The 22,445-nt window shown below is 39.7% G+C and overlaps 2 protein-coding genes across 3 annotated transcripts in view; one reads left to right on the plus strand and one right to left on the minus strand.

Annotated features, from left to right (window-relative positions):
• Positions 1-15,215, minus strand: part of LOC111326199 (uncharacterized) — a 17,272-nt gene extending 2,057 nt beyond the window's left edge. Inside the window, exons 1-5 of one of the 2 annotated variants that reach the window (XM_088741920.1) lie at positions 15,092-15,215; positions 2,957-3,051; positions 2,495-2,776; positions 1,739-1,975; positions 705-982 (exon numbers count right to left, since the gene is read on the minus strand). In XM_088741920.1, the coding sequence (XP_088598046.1) occupies positions 729-982; positions 1,739-1,975; positions 2,495-2,776; positions 2,957-2,981 (798 nt within the window). In that variant the 5' untranslated portion in view covers positions 2,982-3,051; positions 15,092-15,215 and the 3' untranslated portion in view covers positions 705-728. Of the gene's footprint in view, positions 1-704; positions 983-1,738; positions 1,976-2,494; positions 2,777-2,956; positions 3,052-14,469; positions 14,739-15,091 lie in introns of those variants that run through there. The other variant, XM_088741921.1, reaches the window with a different exon arrangement.
• Positions 15,216-18,495: 3,280 nt separating this feature from the next.
• LOC111326218 (ORM1-like protein 3) lies at positions 18,496-21,910 on the plus strand. Its single transcript, XM_022930162.2, has 3 exons — positions 18,496-18,757; positions 21,308-21,459; positions 21,631-21,910. The coding sequence occupies exons 1-3, from the start codon at positions 18,584-18,586 to the stop codon at positions 21,767-21,769; spliced, it is 465 nt and encodes a 154-aa protein (XP_022785897.1). The 5' UTR covers positions 18,496-18,583; the 3' UTR covers positions 21,770-21,910.
• The last annotated feature ends 535 nt before the right edge of the window (positions 21,911-22,445 follow it).

The following is a 22,445-nucleotide window of genomic DNA, read 5'->3' on the forward strand; positions in this document are numbered from 1 at the left end:
AACTAAACTCCGAATAACCTTTGCTATTCACGTTTTAGCAACTCGCCCCCAAAAATATTACAATCGGTGCGGGTATAAACAATTTTAAACTCAGTTTAAAAAATAATATTTTTGAGCGATATTACCTCACTGTTGTAGTAGCTACAAGAACAACTATTCACCTCAATGTCGGTGGCTCGCGGTGGATATTTAAATATCCACCGCGAGCCCACCTCCACTGCGGTGAATAGTGCTAAACAATCTTTTTATATCAATTTAACTGATTATCTCTCCACTCATTTATTCGTAAAATAACTTTTTCAGATTGGTAAAAAAAGACAATGTCTATTATGACGGTATACCCATAGCTATGTTGCAAAAGAAAAAGACTCCAGCGTAATACCCACTTAAACTGAGAAAGCAACAGTCAGCGGAAACGTTAGTTAGACGTCGACAGTAGTCTTCGACTCGTGCCTCTTGAAATTTTTCCCGTGATCTTCCAAAACCCAAATGAGGTTTTACACCGGTAAATCAATGGCCAATGCAGTCTATTTTTCTAAAGTCGAACTACTGATCCATCCAACTACCATTAACCTACATTTGCCTTATTAAATGACAAGCAATTAATGACTGCTACTTGACTTGGCCATCGTTGTTTCATGGTGCAAGAGATAACGCAAGGCAAGTCATCATCATCGTATAAAAGAATAGTGTCCAGTACTCACGACTTTCGAAATTCTTGAGCTTCTTTAGCCCTTCTTGTAGCCTTTTGATCTCTTGCCCATTGTCGTTCTCTTTCTGTTCGGCTCTTTTGTTTTCTTGGATAGCTCTCCCTTTTCAGCCTCAACCTGTTCATTTCTTGTTTTTAATTTTCTTTCTTGCTTCGGTTGTCTTTTGTTCGTTTGAACAAACTCATCAATTTTCATTCTCAATGAATCGTTTTCTCTTTTTGTATCGTTGAGTTCCTTCTCCAAACAAGTACACCGCTGACATTTTGGGCTTTCTAAAAACCATTTCAAGATAAGAATCGCTTGATTAAACTCAATTTAACCATGTAGTATCTGTGAATCCGCAGCAACCCCAACCAAGAATGATTTTTCTGTAATTACTCAGTTCAACTCTCTGGGCTTTTATTTCAAACGTGGCCCGATGAACCCGTAATTTATGAGAGACTGGTTAATAAAGAATTGTAGGTTTTTGTTACTTCCCAGTCTGAGACCAAGGAATAGCTGATTAAGACGGAGAGATGTTTTTCTACGTTCAGTGGCAAAAGCCTATGACTGGGTCTTCTGGGAGTGAAACCCCTAGATTTGCCCTGGCGTTTCATCGGCGTCAAGTGTTTGATCGAGAATATACCGTATGCACATTCAAAGGGAAAGTATACGTTTATTTTTTAATCTAACTGCCCTGATTTTCATCTCAGCTTCAACCATATGTCAAATGGAAAATAATCTAAAGAAGAGCACCATTCATCTTTGATCAATACAAATAAGAATACTAACAATGATGGTAATAGTAAAAATTAACATAGTTATAAGTTGTTATTATTTATTAGCAGTCCTTTTTACAAATAAGCCGCTCTATATTGGGGATCGGACGACAGCCATAAAGGGAAGAAAATAGACCTTAAAACAAATGGGATGATTACGATAAAAGTAGGTAAAGCCATGATCTTTGCAAATGATCTGCAATTTATGCAATTGCTGAAGAGAAGATTATAATCTCTTGGTTCCACAGGGTAAGGCTGATAGATACTGACCCAGCTCGTCTAACATTTTCTGCCTCTGGTCTTCCATATCTTCCTGGCACTTTTCCAATAGTGCAAGGCTGGTCTCTATGCCTAGATTTTCGATCATAGTTTTTAGTTCTTTCATTTTGGTATCTTTCTCCCGTTGCTCAATCTTCACATCCATCGCCAACTTTTCAACTTCCCCTCGTGTGCTTCCACTCTGTTCCGGAGTGTAATTCTGTAACCCTGGCTCCAGTTTTACCGTTCCTGTGCACAAAGAGAAAAAGAGTTGCAGCGTAGGGTTAAAGGTCTTACAGGCCCATTATTAGATCACCAAGCAAATATTTTCACGCTGGCAACGTTGCACTGGATTCCAGTAAGAATTTCTGGCGCACAATTACTAGAATTTTGTAGTAGTAAAATAGTTCAATTTCTTGCAAGTCATTCACTTTTAGGGCATCAGTTGATTTTTTAATAAATGTAAGGCTCTACATCTCCACTCCCTGGGCGCTGACACGCCGGTGGAACTCACAAGCCATTGTTTTTCTCCAGCAAAAAATTTGCTCATATCTTTGTTTCCCTGAAGTAAGGCTTAGGTACTTAAAGTTATTCCTCCTAAGTGTAACTTCAGGTAATCAAATCTGTTCACGGCGCGAGCTGCATTTAAAATAAAACTTCTTTGACGTGGCCTTGAAGGCTTTCGACTGAAGATCATCCTATCAGTTAGGTGTTAGGTTTTCTCGTATTGAAAGTATATAGACCTGGTATCGAGAGGAGATTTCTTACCAACAAGGACTTGGGCGACATCGTTCCTTCTTATCTTCTTAAGAGCATTTATAAGAACTCCCAAAGTTGCTCCATCTTTGTTATTTTGCTGCCACTTTTCAAACACTTTCAACACCCTGTCACTGCTTTTACTGTAATCAGCCTCGATACTACTCAACAAAGATAATATGAGCCCTAAGGCTATACCCAGTAGGCGCCAGTCTGAACTTGCTATTTCACACACTTTCAGTATGTGGTCTGCAGTGACAGGAGCCTGTTCGAGTTGTCGACCACTAGAGGTGGCTGCAAAATAAATATTTATCGGTTAGAACCAAAAACTTAACTATTTTAAATAGAAGCACGGATGGCGTCCAAAGGTTCGCTGCGAGCTGCAAAAATATTAGCCCAGTTGCAATATCTATTTACAACACATAATGTCTTAGAAGATATAATCAGTTCGCGTTTAAGTTATGAAGTAAGAACCTTCATTGCTGGCTGAGTCCCCCATCTCTCCAAGAAAGTCGGTTGAGAATCGCGTCAAACTGAGCAATTTCCAGGATCTGACTTGGCTAAATCGGCTGGGGAAGACAAAAAAAACTCTAGTAAGGATTCCAGTTAACCTGCAATTTGGCGTTCTTTTTTTTTACATCTAGGGAACCCGACAGCATGTACCCAAGCTTAAAAAATTGTGAAATTTACATCTACCTCCCGCTTTTTAGCCTATATCATCAAAATTCCGTACACCAAATCTTTGTTTTATTAACTTAAAATAAATTGAAATTTAAAAAAACAACAGTTTACCTTTGGGAATAAAGACTTTGTTTTTGATTGGTATGGGGTTATACGGAAATCTTTCCCTTGGTAGTACATACATGTCTCTGTGGTGTCTCAGTTGCAACTCTTGAGTTGATATCAATTGTCAGATAAGTAGCCATTAGAGACCTTAAGCAGTCAGGAAGGCAACGTCAAGGAAGACTTCGATTATAAAATGAATTTCTACTCTTAGTTAGAATTTAAAAAATGGCTGCATGAGCTTACCACTCATACGGCACCACAGCTCAACTTCAGCTTGACGTATAGAAGTAGCGTTGAGTTCCAAATGGAAATTAAATTAATTTGCCGTCGCGGTTTCGGTTATCAGACGACGCAAATTTTGGCGATTTCACGTTGTTGTTTTGCATAGGACGGCTAAGAAATGTACAAAGTTTCAAAACGCACGTGCTGAGCTATTGTTCTGCCAATTAGATCTCTTGTTTTTCCACGTCCTCGTTGCCGTCGCCGTCGTGGTTGCTTAAGGTCCCTATTAGGTCAACAATGTACCAGATTCGATTTGCTTCGTTGCCTTGTTGGAATATTAAACGCAGACAGAGCTCTCGGAAAGATCCATCAAAATTATTGTCTTTTTACGGCGTGATAATTATCGACATACATGGTATGTGTTAGTGGCAAAAAGATAATTTGATGCCCTAAAAGCTGATGTTCGTCAAAAGGACAATCCACCGACAGAGCTGAATAACGTATACGCATGCCCCAGGTTTTGCCGCGGAAACACGGATTTTGAGTCGTTCGCATGGTTGATTTCCTATTCTGTTGCTTTGAGGCGTCGTTTTCCTTGCCGCTTTTCTTTCACAGACCAACCTCCAAAAACTTGGTGCATCCCCTAAAAATTTTCAAAAATTAATTTTCTCCTTAAAACCTCTGGAAATAAGAAAATGCCTTCGACGAAAACAGAGTTCCTCGGTTTTAAAAGTCAGCCCTTATTGTTTTTCGCTAATTTCGCTAAATTCTAGACCTAGGACACTTGAGCCCGCGTATTTGACCGCATTCCTCTGAAGCAGCATTTCAGTATTCAGCTGGCAAGTAATTCATGGCAGTCTCCATATAGACTCCCTGTTACCCCTGTTACCCATGTATACTGTTATGCTACCCATGTACACCCTGTATACCCTCTGTACCCCGTGTACCCTGTGTACCCATTATACCCTGTGTACCCTGCATACTCATTATACCCTGTGTACCCTGTATACCCATTATACCCTGTGTACCCATTATGCCCTGTGTACCCTGTGTACCCTGTATACCCATTATACCCTGTGTACCCTGTATACCCATTATACCCTGTGTACCCTGTATACCCATTATACCCTGTGTACCCTGTGTACCCTGTATACCTTCTATACCCATTATACCCTGTGTACCAACATAAACCCTGTGTACCAACATAAACCCTGTATACCCTGTGTACCCTGTGTACTTTGTATATCCTGTACACCCTATATACCCTGTATACCATGTATACAGGTAACCGGGCAAACATCAGTTGGAAACAATGAAGGCTCTCTGACCGTGCACAATCTCTTTTTGTATGTTCACAAATTAATTATGAACAACTTATTATGATTTTATTAGCCTGGGGGGGGGGGGGAATCCCATATAAAATAGACTAGGATGCACGTCTGGAATTTTGAATTAAACTCCTAAAGGAGACAAATCTGGGCGTGGCCCAACCGTTTTGTATACCAGGTATACAAGGGTATACATGATATACATGGGTATACAGGATGTAATGGGTATAAAAGGGTATAAAGGGTATACAGGGTATACATGAGTACACAGGGTACACAGAGTACACAGGGTATACAGGGTACACAGGGTATACATGGGTATACAGGGTACACAGGGTACACAGGGTATACAGGGTATACATGGGTACACAGGGTACACAGGCTCTACAGGGTATACAGGGTATAATGGGTACACAGGGGTACACAGGGTACACAGGGCACACAGGATACACGGGGTACACAGGGTATACATGGGTACACAGGGTACACAGGGTATAATGGGTACACAGGGTATACATGGGTACACAGGGTATAATGGGTACACAGGGTATACAAGGGTACACAGGGTACACAGGCTCTACAGGGTATACAGGGTATAATGGGTACACAGGGGTACACAGGGTACACAGGGCACACAGGATACACGGGGTACACAGGGTATACATGGGTACACAGGGTACACAGGGTATAATGGGTACACAGGGTATACATGGGTACACAGGGTATAATGGGTACACAGGGTATACATGGGTACACAGGGTACACATAGGTACACAGGGTATACGTGGGTACACAGAGTACACGGGATACACAGGGTATACATGGGTACACAGGGTGTGATGGGTACACAGGGTTTACATGGGTACACAGGGTATACATGGGTACACAGGGTACACGGGGTACACAGGGTATACATGGGTACGAAGGGTATAAAGGATACACAGGGTATACATGGGCACACAGGGTACACAGGGTTAATGGGTACACAGGGTATACATGGGTACACAGGGTATACATGGGTACACAGGGTACACGGGGTATACAGGGTATACATATTTACACAGGGTAGACAGGGTATACATGGGTACACATGGTACACAGGGTATACAGGGTATACCTGGGTACACAGGGTACACAGGGTATAATGGGTACACAGGGTACACGAGGTACACAGGGTATACAGGGTATAATGGCAATGGATACACAGGGTATACATGGGTACACACGGTACACGGGGTACGCAGGGTATACATGGGTACACAGAGTATAATGGGTACACAGGGTTTACATGGGTACACAGGGTATACATGGGTACACAGGGTACACAGGGTAAACAGGGTATACATGGGTACACAGGGTATAAAGGGTATACATGGGTAAACAGGTTATACATGGGTACACAGGGTACATGGGGTATACAGGGTATACATATTTACACAGGGTAGACAGGGTATACATGGGTACACAGGGTACACAGGGTATACAGGGTATACATGGTTACACAGGTTACACAGGGTATACAGGGTATACATGGGCACACAGGGTACATAGGGTATGATGGGTACACAGGGTACATGGGGTACACAGGGTATACAGGGTATACATGGTTACACAGGTTACACAGGGTATAATGGTACACAGGTACACGGGGTAGACAGGGTGTACAGGGTATACATGAGTACACAGGGTACATAGGGTATAATGGGTACACAGGGTATAATGGCAATGGATACACAGGGTACGCATGGGTACACAGGGTACACGGGGTACACAGGATATACATGGGTACACAGGGTACACGAGGTACACATGGTATACAGGGTATACATGGGTAAACAGGGTATACATGGGTACACAGGGTACACGGGGTACACAGGTTATACATGGGTACACAGGGTATAATGGGTATACAGGGTATACATGGGTACACAGGGTACACATAGGTACACAGGGTATACGTGGGTACACAGAGTACACGGGATACACAGGGTATACTTGGGTACACAGGGTGTGATGGGTACACAGGGTTTACATGGGTACACAGGGTATACATGGGTACACAGGGTACACATAGGTACACAGGGTATACGTGGGTACACAGAGTACACGGGATACACAGGGTATACTTGGGTACACAGGGTGTGATGGGTACACAGGGTTTACATGGGTACACAGGGTATACATGGGTACACAGGGTTTACATAGGTACACAGGGTATACATGGGTACACAGGGTACACATAGGTACACAGGGTATACTTGGGTACACAGGGTGTGATGGGTACACAGGGTATACATGGGTACACAGGGTACACATAGGTACACAGGGTATACATGGGTACACAGGGTACACATAGGTACACAGGGTTTACATAGGTACACAGGTTATACATGGGTACACAGGGTATAATGGGTACACAGGGTATACATGGGTACACAGGGTACACATAGGTACACAGGGTATACGTGGGTACACAGAGTACACGGGATACACAGGGTATACATGGGTACACAGGGTGTGATGGGTACACAGGGTTTACATAGGCACACAGGGTATACATGGGTACACAGGGTACACATAGGTACACAGGGTATACTTGGGTACACAGGGTGTGATGGGTACACAGGGTATACATGGGTACACAGGGTATAATGGGTATACAGGGTATACATGGGTACACAGGGTACACATAGGTACACAGGGTATACGTGGGTACACAGAGTACACGGGATACACAGGGTATACATGGGTACACAGGGTGTGATGGGTACACAGGGTTTACATGGGTACACAGGGTACACGGGGTACACAGGGTATACATGGGTACACAGGGTACACGGGGTACACAGGGTATACATGGGTACACAGGGTATAATGGGTATACAGGGTATACATGGGTACACAGGGTACACATAGGTACACAGGGTATACGTGGGTACACAGAGTACACGGGATACACAGGGTATACATGGGTACACAGGGTGTGATGGGTACACAGGGTATACATGGGTAAACAGGGTATACATGGGTACACAGGGTACACGGGGTACACAGGGTATACATGGGTACACAGGGTACACGGGGTACACAGGTTATACATGGGTACACAGGGTATAATGGGTACACAGGGTATACATGGGTACACAGGGTACACATAGGTACACAGGGTATACGTGGGTACACAGAGTACACGGGATACACAGGGTATACATGGGTACACAGGGTGTGATGGGTACACAGGGTTTACATGGGTACACAGTGTATACATGGGTACACAGGGTACACGGGGTACACAGGGTATACATGGGTACGCAGGGTATAAAGGATACACAGGGTATACATGGGCACACAGGGTACACAGGGTTAATGGATACACAGGGTATACATGGGTACACAGGATACACGGGGTATACAGGGTGTACATATTTACACAGGGTAGACAGGGTATACATGGGTACACAGGGTACACAGGGTACACAGGGTATACAGGGTATACATGGGTACACAGGGTACACAGGGTATAATGGGTACACAGGGTACACGGGGTACACAGGGTATACAGGGTATACATGGGTACACAGGGTATAAGGGCAATGGATACACAGGGTATACATGGGTACACAGGGTACACGGGGTACGCAGGGTATACATGGGTACACAGAGTATAATGGGTACACAGGGTTTACATGGGTACACAGGGTATACAGGGTATACATGGTTACACAGGTTACACAGGGTATACAGGGTATACATGGGCACACAGGGTACATAGGGTATGATGGGTACACAGGGTACATGGGGTACACAGGGTATACAGGGTATACATGGTTACACAGGTTACACAGGGTATAATGGGTACACAGGTACACGGGGAAGACAGGGTGTACAGGGTATACGTGAGTACACAGGGTACATAGGGTATAATGGGTACACAGGGTATAATGGCAATGGATACACAGGGTACGTATGGGTACACAGGGTACACGGGGTACACAGGATATACATGGGTACACAGGGTACACGGGGTACACAGGGTACACAGGGTATACATGGGTACACAGGGTATACATGGGTACACAGGGTATAAAGGGTACACAGGGTATACATGGGTACGCAGGGTACGCAGGGTATACAGGGTATACAGGGTATACATGGGTACACAGGGTACACAGGGTACACAGGGCACACGGGGTACACAGGGTATACATGGGCACACAGGGTAAACAGGGTTAATGGGTACACAGGGTATACAGGGTGTTTATGGGTAACATAACAGTATACATGGGTAAAAGGGAGTCTATATGGAGACTACCATAAATTACTTGACAGCTCTGTGCAATCCGCCATCTTTGATCAGATCGCGCCTGCAATTTTGTTCAGCGGCCAACTTTAAACCATTGACGTCCAGTGCGCCCGTATGCGCCCATGGGGACCCACACCCTTTCTACGCCTTGTGACGTCATCACTTTTAACCCTGAAGCACGAATTTGAGCACCTACTTGAACAGGTTGAAAATATCTTACAGACGATACCAGAATGAGCGCAATTGAATGAAGGAGATTGGAGAAATAGCCAAAAAACCGTGTCACTTTGACCTGAAAATCTGCACGAAAATCGTGTTTCACTACCCACCTACCTTTCCGAGCATGTGCTTTGAAAATAATGAGTAGTTTCTCAAAAATCTCTAAACCAAAATAAAGCCTACTCAATTTCCAGCAAGTGAGGAGAAACTTCAGGCAAAGAGAGGGGAAAAAAAGGGCAGGAGAAAGAGAGAAAAGTAGAAGTCGCAAATGGGGCATGACTTTTCCACCCAAAAACATGTCGAAATTTTGCTCTCTGCGCGTGCCCGAGATTTTCAGGCCGCCATTTTGCCTTTGGATCAAAAGGCCGTCGAGTGCACGAGCTGTCAAGGGGTTTTTGATAAGTTTGAGCTTTTAAAACCACAACAGTGACCCGAAATCTGCTCGACTAGCTTCAAAACACAGTTTTCCACAAAAGCTGCGGCCATTAATGGGTTAATATTCATTTGGCATGTTGTGTTTGTAGTCTACAAAGTTTAAAATGTAACAAATATTTACGGCTACCAAAATGTTTGACTTGTTATTTGTTAAGCTTGAAATAGTTGCCGGTACATGCTTTTTTTTATTGATACCTTGTGACTGCGTAGACATTTTGCGTGTGCTGCGGCATCCGATACCCGATAAACTCAATAAAAGAACCCTCGATCGATTCACGTTTTACTGACTCATGACATTTCCTAAAAGGAAAACTCACTTAAACTATATTTTAATGGTAGTTTGCTTTGAGCTTTCTTCTGATGTATAGTTTGCAATGATTTAATGAAAGTGGCGCGCGTGCGATTTTTTCCCTTAGGAAACCCGTGAATGTGGAAAGTAATCTTAAGTCTTAGACAGGATATTTCACCAAAGAAAGTCGATGGTAGTGTGACTAGCACTGTGGTATTAAAGTCTGATAGATATCGTCTTTTAAACTGATCCCATTATCATTTTTAACTGAATTGGATAACTTTGACATTGATGCATCCTTATCCCTTAATAAAATTAAACATTGCTGATTTCCAAACACATGCAATGTTGGAAGATTGCTAAAGGGTCACTGGATCTCGTGGTAAACTAGTTCTAGTTCCCCCGTTTACGTGATCAACGCTGCGCCATCCTTTACCAAGCTGGCAATATTATTCAGCGGTGGAGCGTATATGTCATATAATCAGTTTCAATGTGGCTGGGGCAAAGAGGCTGCCAGAATAGGCCAGATATGATATGACAGTTCACCGCAAGAGGTTACATGTCAAATGTATGCAGTAAACCTCGGATAAAATATGTAAGTGATTTCTATATTACGTGTCAGTTTTTTAACCATTTTCTTATTTTTTTTTTTTGTTCCTGTGCTGAGAGGAGACCAATATATCACGGGCTTATTTCTTTTTCGGTGAACCAGCTACTATTTCAAGCTTAACAAATAACAAGTCAAACATTTTGGTAGTTGTAAATCTTTGTTACATTTTAAACTTTGTAGACTAGAAACAAAACATGCCAAATGAATGTCAAAGTTGACCACTGAACAAAATTGCAGGCGTGATCTGATTAAAGATGGCGGATTGTTCTTCTGACAAGCATCAGCTTTTAGGGCATCAAATTATCTTTTTGCCACAAACACGTATCGATAAGTATCACGCCATAAAAGACCAATTTATTTGATGGATCTTTCCGAGAGCTCTGTCTGCGTTTAATATTTCGACAAGGCAACGAAGCAAATCGAATCTGGTACATTGTTAACATAATGGCTACTTATCTAACAAATGAAATCAAACCAAGAGTTTGCAAATGAGACACCACAGAGACATGTATGTACTATCAAGTTTCTTCCCAGATTTCTTTTGTCAGAAAGTTCGACTTCATGTGTCCTTGATGTTCATCATCAACTGCTACGTTTCCTCGAGAATAATTCAAATATGACTGCGAAAAAGGTTCTCAAAAAGGGCTCAACTTGCGCCCAGCAAAGATTCTCTCCTCGTTTATGTTTAAACTATACTCTCTGGGAAATTTCTTGTAAATTTCAAGTTATTTTAAGGTAATAAAACAAAGAAAAGGTTAAAACAATGCAATTTCCTTGAATTCTGATAGAAATAGAATGGTAGTTACGAAAACGAAGACCCCCCCTTCGAAAACGAAGACCCATTACGAAAACGAAGGCCCCCTACGAAAACTAAGACCCCCTACAAAACGAAGACCTATTACGAAAACGAAGACCCCCTACGAAAACGAAGACCTATTACGAAAAGGAAGACCCCCTACGAAAACGAAGGGTCATCCTCGGTGTAAAAACCTGACGAGGTTTTCTTTGTTTCATGAGGTATTGTTTTGCTGTACGCTATTGTTTATAATGTTTTGTTGTCTTTGTTTTACGTCACTCGTGAGCTTCACAAGTTCTTACACCGAAGATGAGCCAAAACGAAGACCCATTACTAAAACGAAGACCCATTACGAAAACGAAGACCCCCTACGAAAACGATGACCTCCTACGAAAACGAAGACACATTACTAAAACAAATTCAAAGGAGGTTGGTATTACCTTTGTGGACAAAGATTAAGTTCATGAGACAAACTACGAAAACGAAGATCCTTACGGAAGTCCCGAATTTTGAATTTGGCACGTCTATAATTCATTACGGAATATTTCAACAGTAGAGCCCCATGGAGCCTTCAATGGGACTACTTTAAAGCTAAAACGAGATTTAATCGAAGAGACATGACATGCACATGGTGGTACATAATGAAGCAACAAGATATAAGTTATTAATGAAAATAACATCGACTAGCGGTAATTGCACTTCCTGCGAGAAAACATATACCGTTGTTTGAATAAAACATGGCAGTTCGACCGATTGATTTCAATAAAAATTTTCTTGCGGGTAAAAAATTTCAAATCAAAGCCTTAATCAAACACTTCAGTACGCTACTCATCCTTCGTTTACGTAATGGGTCTTCGTTTTCGGAGGGGGTCTTAGTTTTCGTAGGGGGTCTTAGTTTTCGTGGGGGGTATTCGTTTTCGTAGCGGGTCTTCGTTTACCTAGGGGGTCTCCGTGTTCCTAGGGGGTCTTAGGTCTTCGTTTTCGTAACTACTGATACAACCCAGTTGATTGAATTTGCAGATGGATTTTCAGTTTGTCACAGCAGCAATGCAAAGTTTGCTAATTAATTATGCAAAAATGCAGGAAATGGGGGTTTTCCCATGGGGACCCTGTATCTCCCAGGGAATTAAATATTTTGACGTATTATTTTCACACATTTGTTAATTCATGATACGTATCATTTATGCCAAGTTTGAGCCAAGTCGGTGATTTGAGGTTTATCGCCCGCTTCCTGGTTCTCTCATGGACACGCTCTAATAAGTAAGAGGACTAAATGCTTAGCTAATTTTGGAAATAATTGGATTCAAAAGATACCTCTGATAGCCAAATTGGACTCGGGCTATATGTCCTTGTCCAATCGGTTCATATGTCAAAAACACAACTTGTGAAAGAGGGACTGTACTGAATCTTTTAAAATCCCTTAGGAACATACTGATTGTAGAATGTCATCTTCGATGATTTTATCAAATCGCAATACTTTTAAGAATTCTCAGTTAACAAATCTGTAGTATCGTTAAATAAACTGTATATAGAACTACAGTCGTGAGCTGATTTTCATGACGAGTCTCAACGGAAGCCTCGAGAAGTCAGTGTTGTGGTACTAAACGCTTATGTTATGTTTTATCTCCAGACTTTATAACAGGAGTCTAACATACGAAATTGATTGAATAACTTACGTTAATGATGGACGTATAGATTTTTCAGACATGCAGAGAACGAAGATACGACTTCGAAGCGAACCGTGATAACCGTATTAACCTCTGACAGTTAGCTTCTTTCTGAATATCTGCTTTTTCTCTTTTCAGCAATCCAATCATAGAAATACGAGCTAAACTTGGTTCACATTCCTTCCTGACGAAGACTTGTCATTAAACAGGAAAATTACATCTCTTGAATTCGCTAGTGGTTTAGAAATCGCTGAAAAACAGCTAAGATATTCCCGAAAGATGTTTAAGGAAATTTTCTCTCTAATGGTCAAGTGGCCTTTTCATAATTGACCCAGCCACGTTCCCAGGGATCGTTAGCTCTCCTAATCGTAGTTGTGATTACTTCCCCTATATCTGGTTCTTTCTTCGTGTCGCGGAGTGAACGATTATAAAACTATTTTGATATTGAATGAAAATATGTTAGAAAAATGTTACCTGGAAGTACTTAGGCACCTCTCAACACCCCACCGAAAAATTAAACTTAACCTTACGTTTATAGTGATCTTATCCAACAGTGATATCCCATAATGTTTCCCCACAGACTTCAGTGTATACATCAACCACACTTTTGAATGCGTCGCAATGGTGCAAATTTAAAATTAATTTGCTTCTATGCAGCTCCGACTTAAAACACAACTCCTTGCACACATCCTGATGTCTCTTCCACGCCTCACTCTGCGCCTTACTTCTTCTTATGAATGATTTATAAGTTTCACTGTAATCATTTTCCCGCCGTCAACTTTATTTACATTTCGTGTAAACGGATCTACAGGATACAGGACGCGTGTTGCCTTTGAATATAGTAATAACGCAATCCTCCGTAGAACTCTCTGCAACTTAGTGTTAGAACATCGGAGCCCAAAATCTGAAGATCTATGGCTGGATTTCTCGTAGAGGGCTTAGATTTTCGTCCCACACCCGTAATTAATCGATCAACATATTTATTAATATTCATGCAGTAATTTCGAGAGAGGTCGATCTATTTCAGTCATTACCCTCTTTAAATGCGTGTCACGAAGCACGGGAAATATTATTCAATCACTCGAGTCAATTCAATCATTTTGTCGCTAGTTACTTGTAATTGCTGACTTAATTCTATAGACATAACTTCTAATTTGGAAATAACATTATTAACAAGAAAAGTTGCCGCGCATATATATTTGATAAAGAACTGGGACCGCCTTCAGCTCTACCGACAGTTACTTCTTCATATTTAGTTCCTTCTTCCTGTCACAGAGTGAATGAAACTACTGAATGAAACTACTGAATGAAGTTATATTAGAAAAATGTTACCTGGAAGTACTTGGGTGCCTTTCGACCGCACCACACTGGAAAAATGTATTTGTCCTTTACGTTGATAGTGATCTTAGTCAACAGTGTGTTATTCTATAATGTTTCTCCACAGACTTTGTACATCAACCAAACTTTCGAATGCTTCTCAATGCCGCAAATCTAAAATTTATTTTCTTCTGTGTCACACCGACTTCAAACACAGCTCGCAGCAGACATCCTGATCTTCCTTTCATGCCTTACTGTGTGCCTTACTCCTTCTTATAAATCACTTACGAGTTTCTGCGTGACTGATTTTCTCGCCGTTTACTACTTTGTAGGGGACTAAGAGTTTCGTCCCACGCTCGTAACTAATCGTTTAAAATATTTCTTAACCTTTATGTAGTCGCAGACATGAGCAACAGTTTTTTGTATTTTGCTAAACTTTGTTAGATGCAAACATTTAAGTGGTAAATTGGCCAGATATATGAATCAGCACTCTGGATAAGAGCAACATCATGATTTGTATAGAGCAACATTGGTCAGCTGATTTTACCTGACAGGACTCGGTGAAAGTCAATTTTGTTCTACTGTAAACACCGATGATTTGTTTTATCGCCATATTTATAACGGGAGTCCAACATACCTGACTTGCTATAATATATATCTCCTGAATTCTCTGGTAGCTTGTAAAATTGTTGGAAACCTGCTGCAATACTCTCAAGGGATGTTAAAGGAAATGTTACTAATAATAAGTCACGTCTTCTTTTTATAACCAACCCAACAGGACCCTGGTAACGAGGAAGATTCGATCTCGCTTGGCGGCGAATCGTGCTGGTATTAACTTCGTCGGAATCTGAGCTATTTCTCTTTTCAATTATCTTAATTTAGAAACACGAGTTTAACTCGGTTCATATTCCTCCGTGACAAAGACTTGCCTTTTCTCAGGGACATTATAGCACTCGAATTCGAGCCATTGCTCGGGGAAATTATAGTACTCGAATTCTAGTAATTTTTATACAGTAGACTTGCTTTCAAAACTCTGACTGGTCGAGACCATACAGTCAATATGCAACGGCGTGTTAATTTGACATGATAACCCAATATCATAATATTGCATCACATGTCGAGTTCCAACCCCCTCGTGATCCGTTTAGTGTTCTCAAACTTTCGCAAAGTCACAGAGAAGTGCCTTTTTTTGCAAAAAATGTGTAAAAAAATGTGTAAGAAAACAATTATTGAATTCGGTTTTCGCATAGTATCATGAATTATCAAATCCCGTGTCCTCATTATCTGCATCAGCTTTCGGCTTCGAAACTCAGAACTCGGCATTGATAATTCATGATATCACATTCAACCCCATTCAACAGTCGGTTCATAGATCTTCTTGGTCTTGAGTTATATACTTTCTCTGATGAAAAACATAGTTACCTACGGCCCTTTACCCCGTATTTTAAGCGGAGACTTAAGGAGGTTGTTGACCCTTATTTTGAGAAAAAAAACCTCGAAAATATCATAAGTTCTTTTTTCGTCCCCCTCAATGTCCTGTCTATTAAATTATCATTTTTAATTTTTTTTTTTAATATTTTAAAATCCCGCCAAAATGTACCATGTTAGTATTACGTCAAGAGAATATTAACTGTTTATATTCTCTTGTATCACGTTTAATATCACATATTGAATGCGATATCTACTTTCTGACCTATCAGGTTGCTGTTATTCTTCTCGTATCTATAAGTTTCTCGAGGCCATTTTGTTCCCCGTGAAAGCGGGAACTGGGACCGATGCAATCTTTACTTCTGAGGTGCCCAGTCCTCTGGAAGACGAACGACGCAATTTTCCCCAGACATTGCAAAATTGAAAATAGACGGAAACTTGGCCCGAAATTGAAAATAACCAATCTCAGTAGAAGCCCACGAAGTCATGGGTTCCTGATCCTGGAGACCACGCAAGCCATGACTCTGGTAATGTTCCTCTAAAAATATTAAAAATAAACTATGCTGATTGTGCAAGCAGTGCTACTTGAAAAAGTGCAAAAAGTGTGCTTGTTTTTTCAAATTATGACAAAAATTTTGCAGCAGGTTAGGGCTCACCAGGACCAGACTTAATTCGATTCTCAGTATTGCATTGCGCATCCTGTACTGCGTACAAAAATCACGTACCGTGACTATTCGAATAAACGTCGCGGTGTTTATTAAATTTTTGGCACTTAAGATGCGGCGTTTATTCGAGGGAGGCGTTTATTGCAAACCTTGTAGCAACAACTGTGAATTTATGGTGTAATTTAACCAACACAATCAACCCCCAAAAAACTAAGAATAAAATCTATATGTCTTTTCAATTTATATGATTATGATATGAAAATTGAATTGTTCACTGTCTTTAAATACTTTCAGACTTTCAGTCTATTTCAATGTCACTGTCTCCTTCGTGGTCCGTATTTTAAGGTAGACTTTGACACGATCATCCGACGTCACCATGTTTACAAGTCTGTGTGGACGCCTGTAGTAAATGAAATACTCGAAGCAAGATACTCGCAAAGAAGCGAAGGAGCTGGATGAAAAGGCAATTGGTGTTTATAAACCTCCCGGTCCCAAAGGTACGAAGCAGCCGAATTCGAAGAAGACGCTTGCTGGCCACGTCCCAATCGACCTGTCTAGCTTATTAAATAACTTCCTACGCGCAAACACTGAAAACAACTTATTTGCGAAAGTCACTGGCAAAAGAAAGAGAGAAATCGGACTAGTTGTAACTGCAAGATTCTCGGCTGTTACCACGGAATTGTGCATCGCAGAAGTTTTAGAGAGAGAGAGCTAAGACGCAAAGCTATGAAGTATAGCCACTTTGAACTGAATAACATTACAATCGAGAAAAATAAATTTGTACGACTGGTTTAGATTGAATGTTGTCTTTTCTCTTTAAAGATAGATACTTGAGTTGCTTACATAGGTTATAAATAAATGCTTCGATTAAACGCCGCAATAATTCGAATAATGACGGTAATCAGGCAAAAAAGCATGCCCCTGTTCTAAGAACACGGTATTGTTTTTCAATGAATGGACCAGGTAAAAAGGTACGATGGTCTTAAGCTCTTGAACGAGCACGGTGACCTATATTTTTTTAATTGCATGATTTTGGTGTACAATTTATCCCCTTTAAATTGGAGAAATAAAAAAATTAATCCAAGGGGAAAAATATTGTTAAAAGAGTTAAAAGTGTGCACGAACCTTGAATGCAACGACTCGAGGAACGTTTTGAGTTGATGTCGTCTGAAATTGCGTAATGTTTTCAAAAATTTCATATCAGATCGTTCCATACGCTCGAGACATTCTAGCCACTTTAATCCGAATGAATCGTGGCTTGAAAGCAAAGGTACATGGTTCACGTACGTTTTGCTAATCACGATAGGCCATTTGGTTATTCTCAGTGTACCCTTCCTCGATACGCCAACAGCATGGACTTTGACAAATACCTTTCACAATTTGGTGAGTTGAACGTTTTCATTCTTGTCTGTTTCCATAACATCTTGTGTTGAAAGTAATTATTCAGTGTTCTTTGTGAGTTTGAAAGCAAAAGGTAATAATATCAAACCTTTCGGATTTTTTTTTAAGAGGTATCATATTTGATTTGACGAAAGATGTCACGTAGAATTGGTTGTCGCGGAAATAAGTCAAGTTTTTTTCAAGTGTCGCTATAAAAACCCTTGCTTCCAGCCACCACAAAAGGTACCGAGAACCCATGAAATGACGCATGTGATTAGGCATAAAATAGGGTAAGACTGGCCCTTCATATCTCTTAAACAAGCGGGGTGACCTATCTTTTTTATCGTATTTTTCGAAACAGACATTGGTTGGGAAAAGTTAGGGAAAGTTTAAAAAATTTGTCAGATAATTTTTTTTTTCTGAGGAATCACCTTAATTAAGAGCCGTCGTGCAATTTGTTGGGAATTATGTTGTTCAGCAATAATCTTGTACTCAGACTTTCCACGGCCAAGAGGTACATTAGTTCAGCGGATAACTTCGCGCCTTTTATGACATGCGTAATCAAGTGTCATGAATTGAGTTTACTTTCCGCTGCGTACAGGGGAAATTTCCTCAAGTAGACAGATCTCGATATCTCTGAGATTAACGACCGTAAAATGAAGACTGAGAGAGGCCTCAGCATCAATAATCCGAATGAATCGTGGCTTGAAAGCAAAGGTACATGGTTCACATACGTTTTGCTAATCACGATTGGCCATTTGGTTATTCTCAGTGTACCCTTCCTCGATACGCCAACAGCATGGACTTTGACAAATACCTTCCACAATTTGGTGAGTTGAACGTTTTCATTCTTGTCTGTTTCCATAGCATCTTGTGTTGAAAGTAATTATTTAGTGTTATTTGTGAGTTTGAAAGCAAAAGGTAATAATATCAAACCTTTCGGGTTTTTTTTTTAAGAGGTATCATATTTGATTTGACGAAAGATGACACGTAAAATTGGTTGTCGAGGAAATAAGGCAACAAAATACGAGTTCCTTTTATGCATCGAGCTTCAAGTGATGCGACCAATCGAATTCTCAATCACTGAGGTTCGGAGAACTCTTAAGCACACATGCTATCATATACTTGGCTTATACAATATAAGCTCGTTTTATACCTATTGAATCTTTAGGATTCTAATTTGAAATTAAACCAAATTTTTTAACGATTGAGAGAAAATGATCATGGAGAAGTATCGATGTAGCTGTTGTTTTTATACATGTGGTAACATTGTAACTGTGTATAGGGCTTTGATGATGCTATCAAACAAAATTTCTCCTCAATTAATTTGGTATATATTTCCATGTAGCTTTAGAATACACGTTACTCCAGATTTAAGGTAAATGTAGCCTTAACTTTAGTGTTAATTGTCAGACAGTGAAGATAGTTTGTTCTATATAGCTTCTTAGTTTGTGAATGGTAAGTTATGAACTATACTTCCTATACAAAAATTGGATTTGTTATTTTTCATGTAGTGGTTTCATTTAGACATAGCTATCAATAGGTAATAAGATTATTGTTAAGATGAGTGATTTTATTTTTCTAATAAGGCTAGCAAGAATCTCTTATCCCATTAATAAATTCATTTAAGCAGTTGGTAATGGTGTCTAGCTTTGAATAACATCCATGTTTACATTTAAATTGGCTTTTTATTGAGTAACATCTGACATATTGATCAAGAAAAAATATGTTGGAGCAAAAAATGTGGATGTCTTGTGGGATTAAATGCCTGCTTTGTTTATGAATTTTTAACTTTGTTGTTACAAAAATTTTTATGATTTTTAAAATCTGTTCCATTTGTACTCATAGATTTTTATGTAATCTTTCTTATATAGTGTATAAAATCATAGTATGTAAATCATGGAGTATAAAATGAAACCTTGCACTCTAAAAATGGCACAATTATAATCCCTACTGTTAATGAGGATAGTGAGATTTGTTTCTGATGGGTGTAGAAATCCAAAAGAGTAACTAACATTCCATAAATAATTCTGCAATGTGTTTAAGAATCAGCTTCAGATGCTGCCATTTTTGAAAACCTCGTGAACCTGGCCTCACATGCCTGAGGTCCCAAACTTTAATTTAAATGATGGGGACCAAAACCTGCTTCTCTGGCTATGAATATATTATGATAAACCTTGGCTCAAATTACTGTCATATTTTGATTGAATATGAAATTCTTAGAGCTAACATTAGAAGAAATATATAGCAGACAGTAAGGAGAACTGATATTTAGATCTGGTTAGAGTAAGAGTTAGTCCTCAAACTCCCAGAAGTGATTAACTTGCAACTTCTCCCTATCATGTTCATATATTTCTCAGCAAATTGATATTGAGAGTTATTAAACTTATCAGGTAGATGGTGTTTTCCTGATCTAATGGCAAATTCTCATTCTCAGCTGTAATTTACAAGAAAATGTGTAGCCTCTAGAGGGGAGAATTAACAGTCAAATCATGGTAGTTAAAGAGTTGAACCTAAATAGGATGAAATTGAAACTGAGATTTTATCAAGCTATAAGCTCTACACAAGGTTCACATGTAAATTCTGGTAAACGTAGCTCTCTAATTCAGAACTAAACATTACAACTGTAATAATAGTAAATGATTTTTAGTTAATTGACAATATTGTAAAATTAAAAAGTATGATATAATTTCATTATTACCTTGCCTGAATGGAAACACCATTGTTGTTGCAACAGTTGTACATGGTGAAACATGTGCCTTCTCAAGAAAAAGTATATGCCTGAATGAAAAGTTTTTTTAATGATCACTAAGAAGTGCTCTTCCAAAAACCCATGCACTATAACAGTACTACGATTAACAAAATAGCACTATAGTTTTCATTGCTTAAAGAGTTAATTTCCCTTTTAAATCAACATTAAAATGTCTTACAATAGCTCTTATTTAAAATATTATTGCATATAAATTGTTTGAACTGGTGGCCTGCACAGCCTCATTTGAGACTGTTCCAAGCAAGAGCACTTCTATATCGAAAACTCTTCTTAAGGGCTTGGGTGTCGGGTCTTGGAATGAACAGATTTAGCTGAAAGCCAAGTAGACTGTATCTATGAATAGTATTTTTGTACGGGTGTGCATGAAGCCCAATTAGGCAGATGTCAATGTAGAGTGACAACTGACTAAAACAGAATCTGGAGGTTGATCTATATAAAAAGACAATAGTGAGACTGACAGAAGATCTGTGAACTCCTTTGTCTAACATCTGGCATGGTACTGGTAAATACTATGGAACCTCATACTCTGCAGAGCCATGAAGTATAAACACAAAGTTACTTTAGCTTAGCATGAGATATATCAGTGTGGAATTCCCTGTTCTTGTTGCAGAGTATGTTCATCTTCTTACATTACCTGAAAGGAACGCCATTTCAAACGGCTGATCAAGGAAAAGCACGCAGACTGACCCACTGGGAGCAACTTAACAATGGTGAACAATTTACAGAAACAAGAAAGTTCTTTACTCTGGTGCCAATCTTCTTGTAAGTCCCCTCAAGGTTGTTAACTTTAGGAGAAGTCTCAAAGTGTTGAAGAAGGACTTTTAGTTTCATTTTAATGGGGAAGGGGGAAGGGGAAAGGAATGTGGGAATATTCTCCATGCTGTTCTCTAATAACAATTTAATTATTGCATTTTTTCTTAAATTTGGTTTTAGATTTATGGTGACAAGCTTCTACACAAAGTATGACGGAATTCATTTTGTCTTCAACTCACTATCGCTTCTTCTCCTTTCTCTGGTTCCCAAGTTTCCTCAGATGTACAAAGTGAGGCTGTTTGGCTTGAACAAGTACTGATAACATGGGGAACATCTTGGTAATGAGGAATTCACTGGGTGATAAAGGAAACTGTTTACAAGGGAAAAAAAAAACTGAACAATATCATCATTTGGTAATTGGTTTACCAGGGAAATTATTTACAAAACAGTATTCTTTATAGACAGGCAATGTATCTATATTCTCCAAATGGTGATTACTTATTTAAGTGCTGCATATTTCTTGCAGCTAAAATTATTTGAATCAAGATCAAAGTAAATTTAAGATATTCAGTAGCTGAGAAATGTGCTCCTTTTCTTCAATAGATTTGTTAGACCATAAAGGCAGCAGTTATCAGTGAAGTAATATTAAGCAGATAACTAACTAACTAAATTTATGACAGAAAAATCATCATCATTGTAGGTGTGTCTTGGAAAGCCAATGTAAAATTGTAAAGAAATATTATTTTAGGATATATCAACAACAAAAAAAAGACAAGAGAACCAAAAAAATCCATTAAAATGTTGACAGTTGCCCATTTGTTGTTTGGTTGTTAGCATGTTCTTTGCTGTAGCAGAATTTACCTGTGCTTTATGTGTAGAAAGGTACGTGGAGCTTAATTTAGATCACATTATTTAAAGAGTAAGCTTAAAACCATGATTCAGTTAATCAAATTATTGTTTTAGGGACAAAACAGAAAGGTACATGTACACATATG

Source organism: Stylophora pistillata, chromosome 12, assembly GCF_964205215.1.
Source record: "Stylophora pistillata chromosome 12, jaStyPist1.2, whole genome shotgun sequence".
Lineage (NCBI taxonomy): Eukaryota > Metazoa > Cnidaria > Anthozoa > Scleractinia > Pocilloporidae > Stylophora > Stylophora pistillata.

Bases quoted from the DNA above. Each gene is read 5' to 3' on its own strand.
- LOC111326218 (XM_022930162.2), top strand. From the start codon at position 18,584: ATGAAGACTGAGAGAGGCCTCAGCATCAATAATCCGAATGAATCGTGG. The intron at 18,758-21,307 runs GTGAGTTGAACG...TTCTTGTTGCAG, and splicing joins CAAATACCTTCCACAATTTG to AGTATGTTCATCTTCTTACA. The intron at 21,460-21,630 runs GTAAGTCCCCTC...ATTTGGTTTTAG, and splicing joins ACTCTGGTGCCAATCTTCTT to ATTTATGGTGACAAGCTTCT.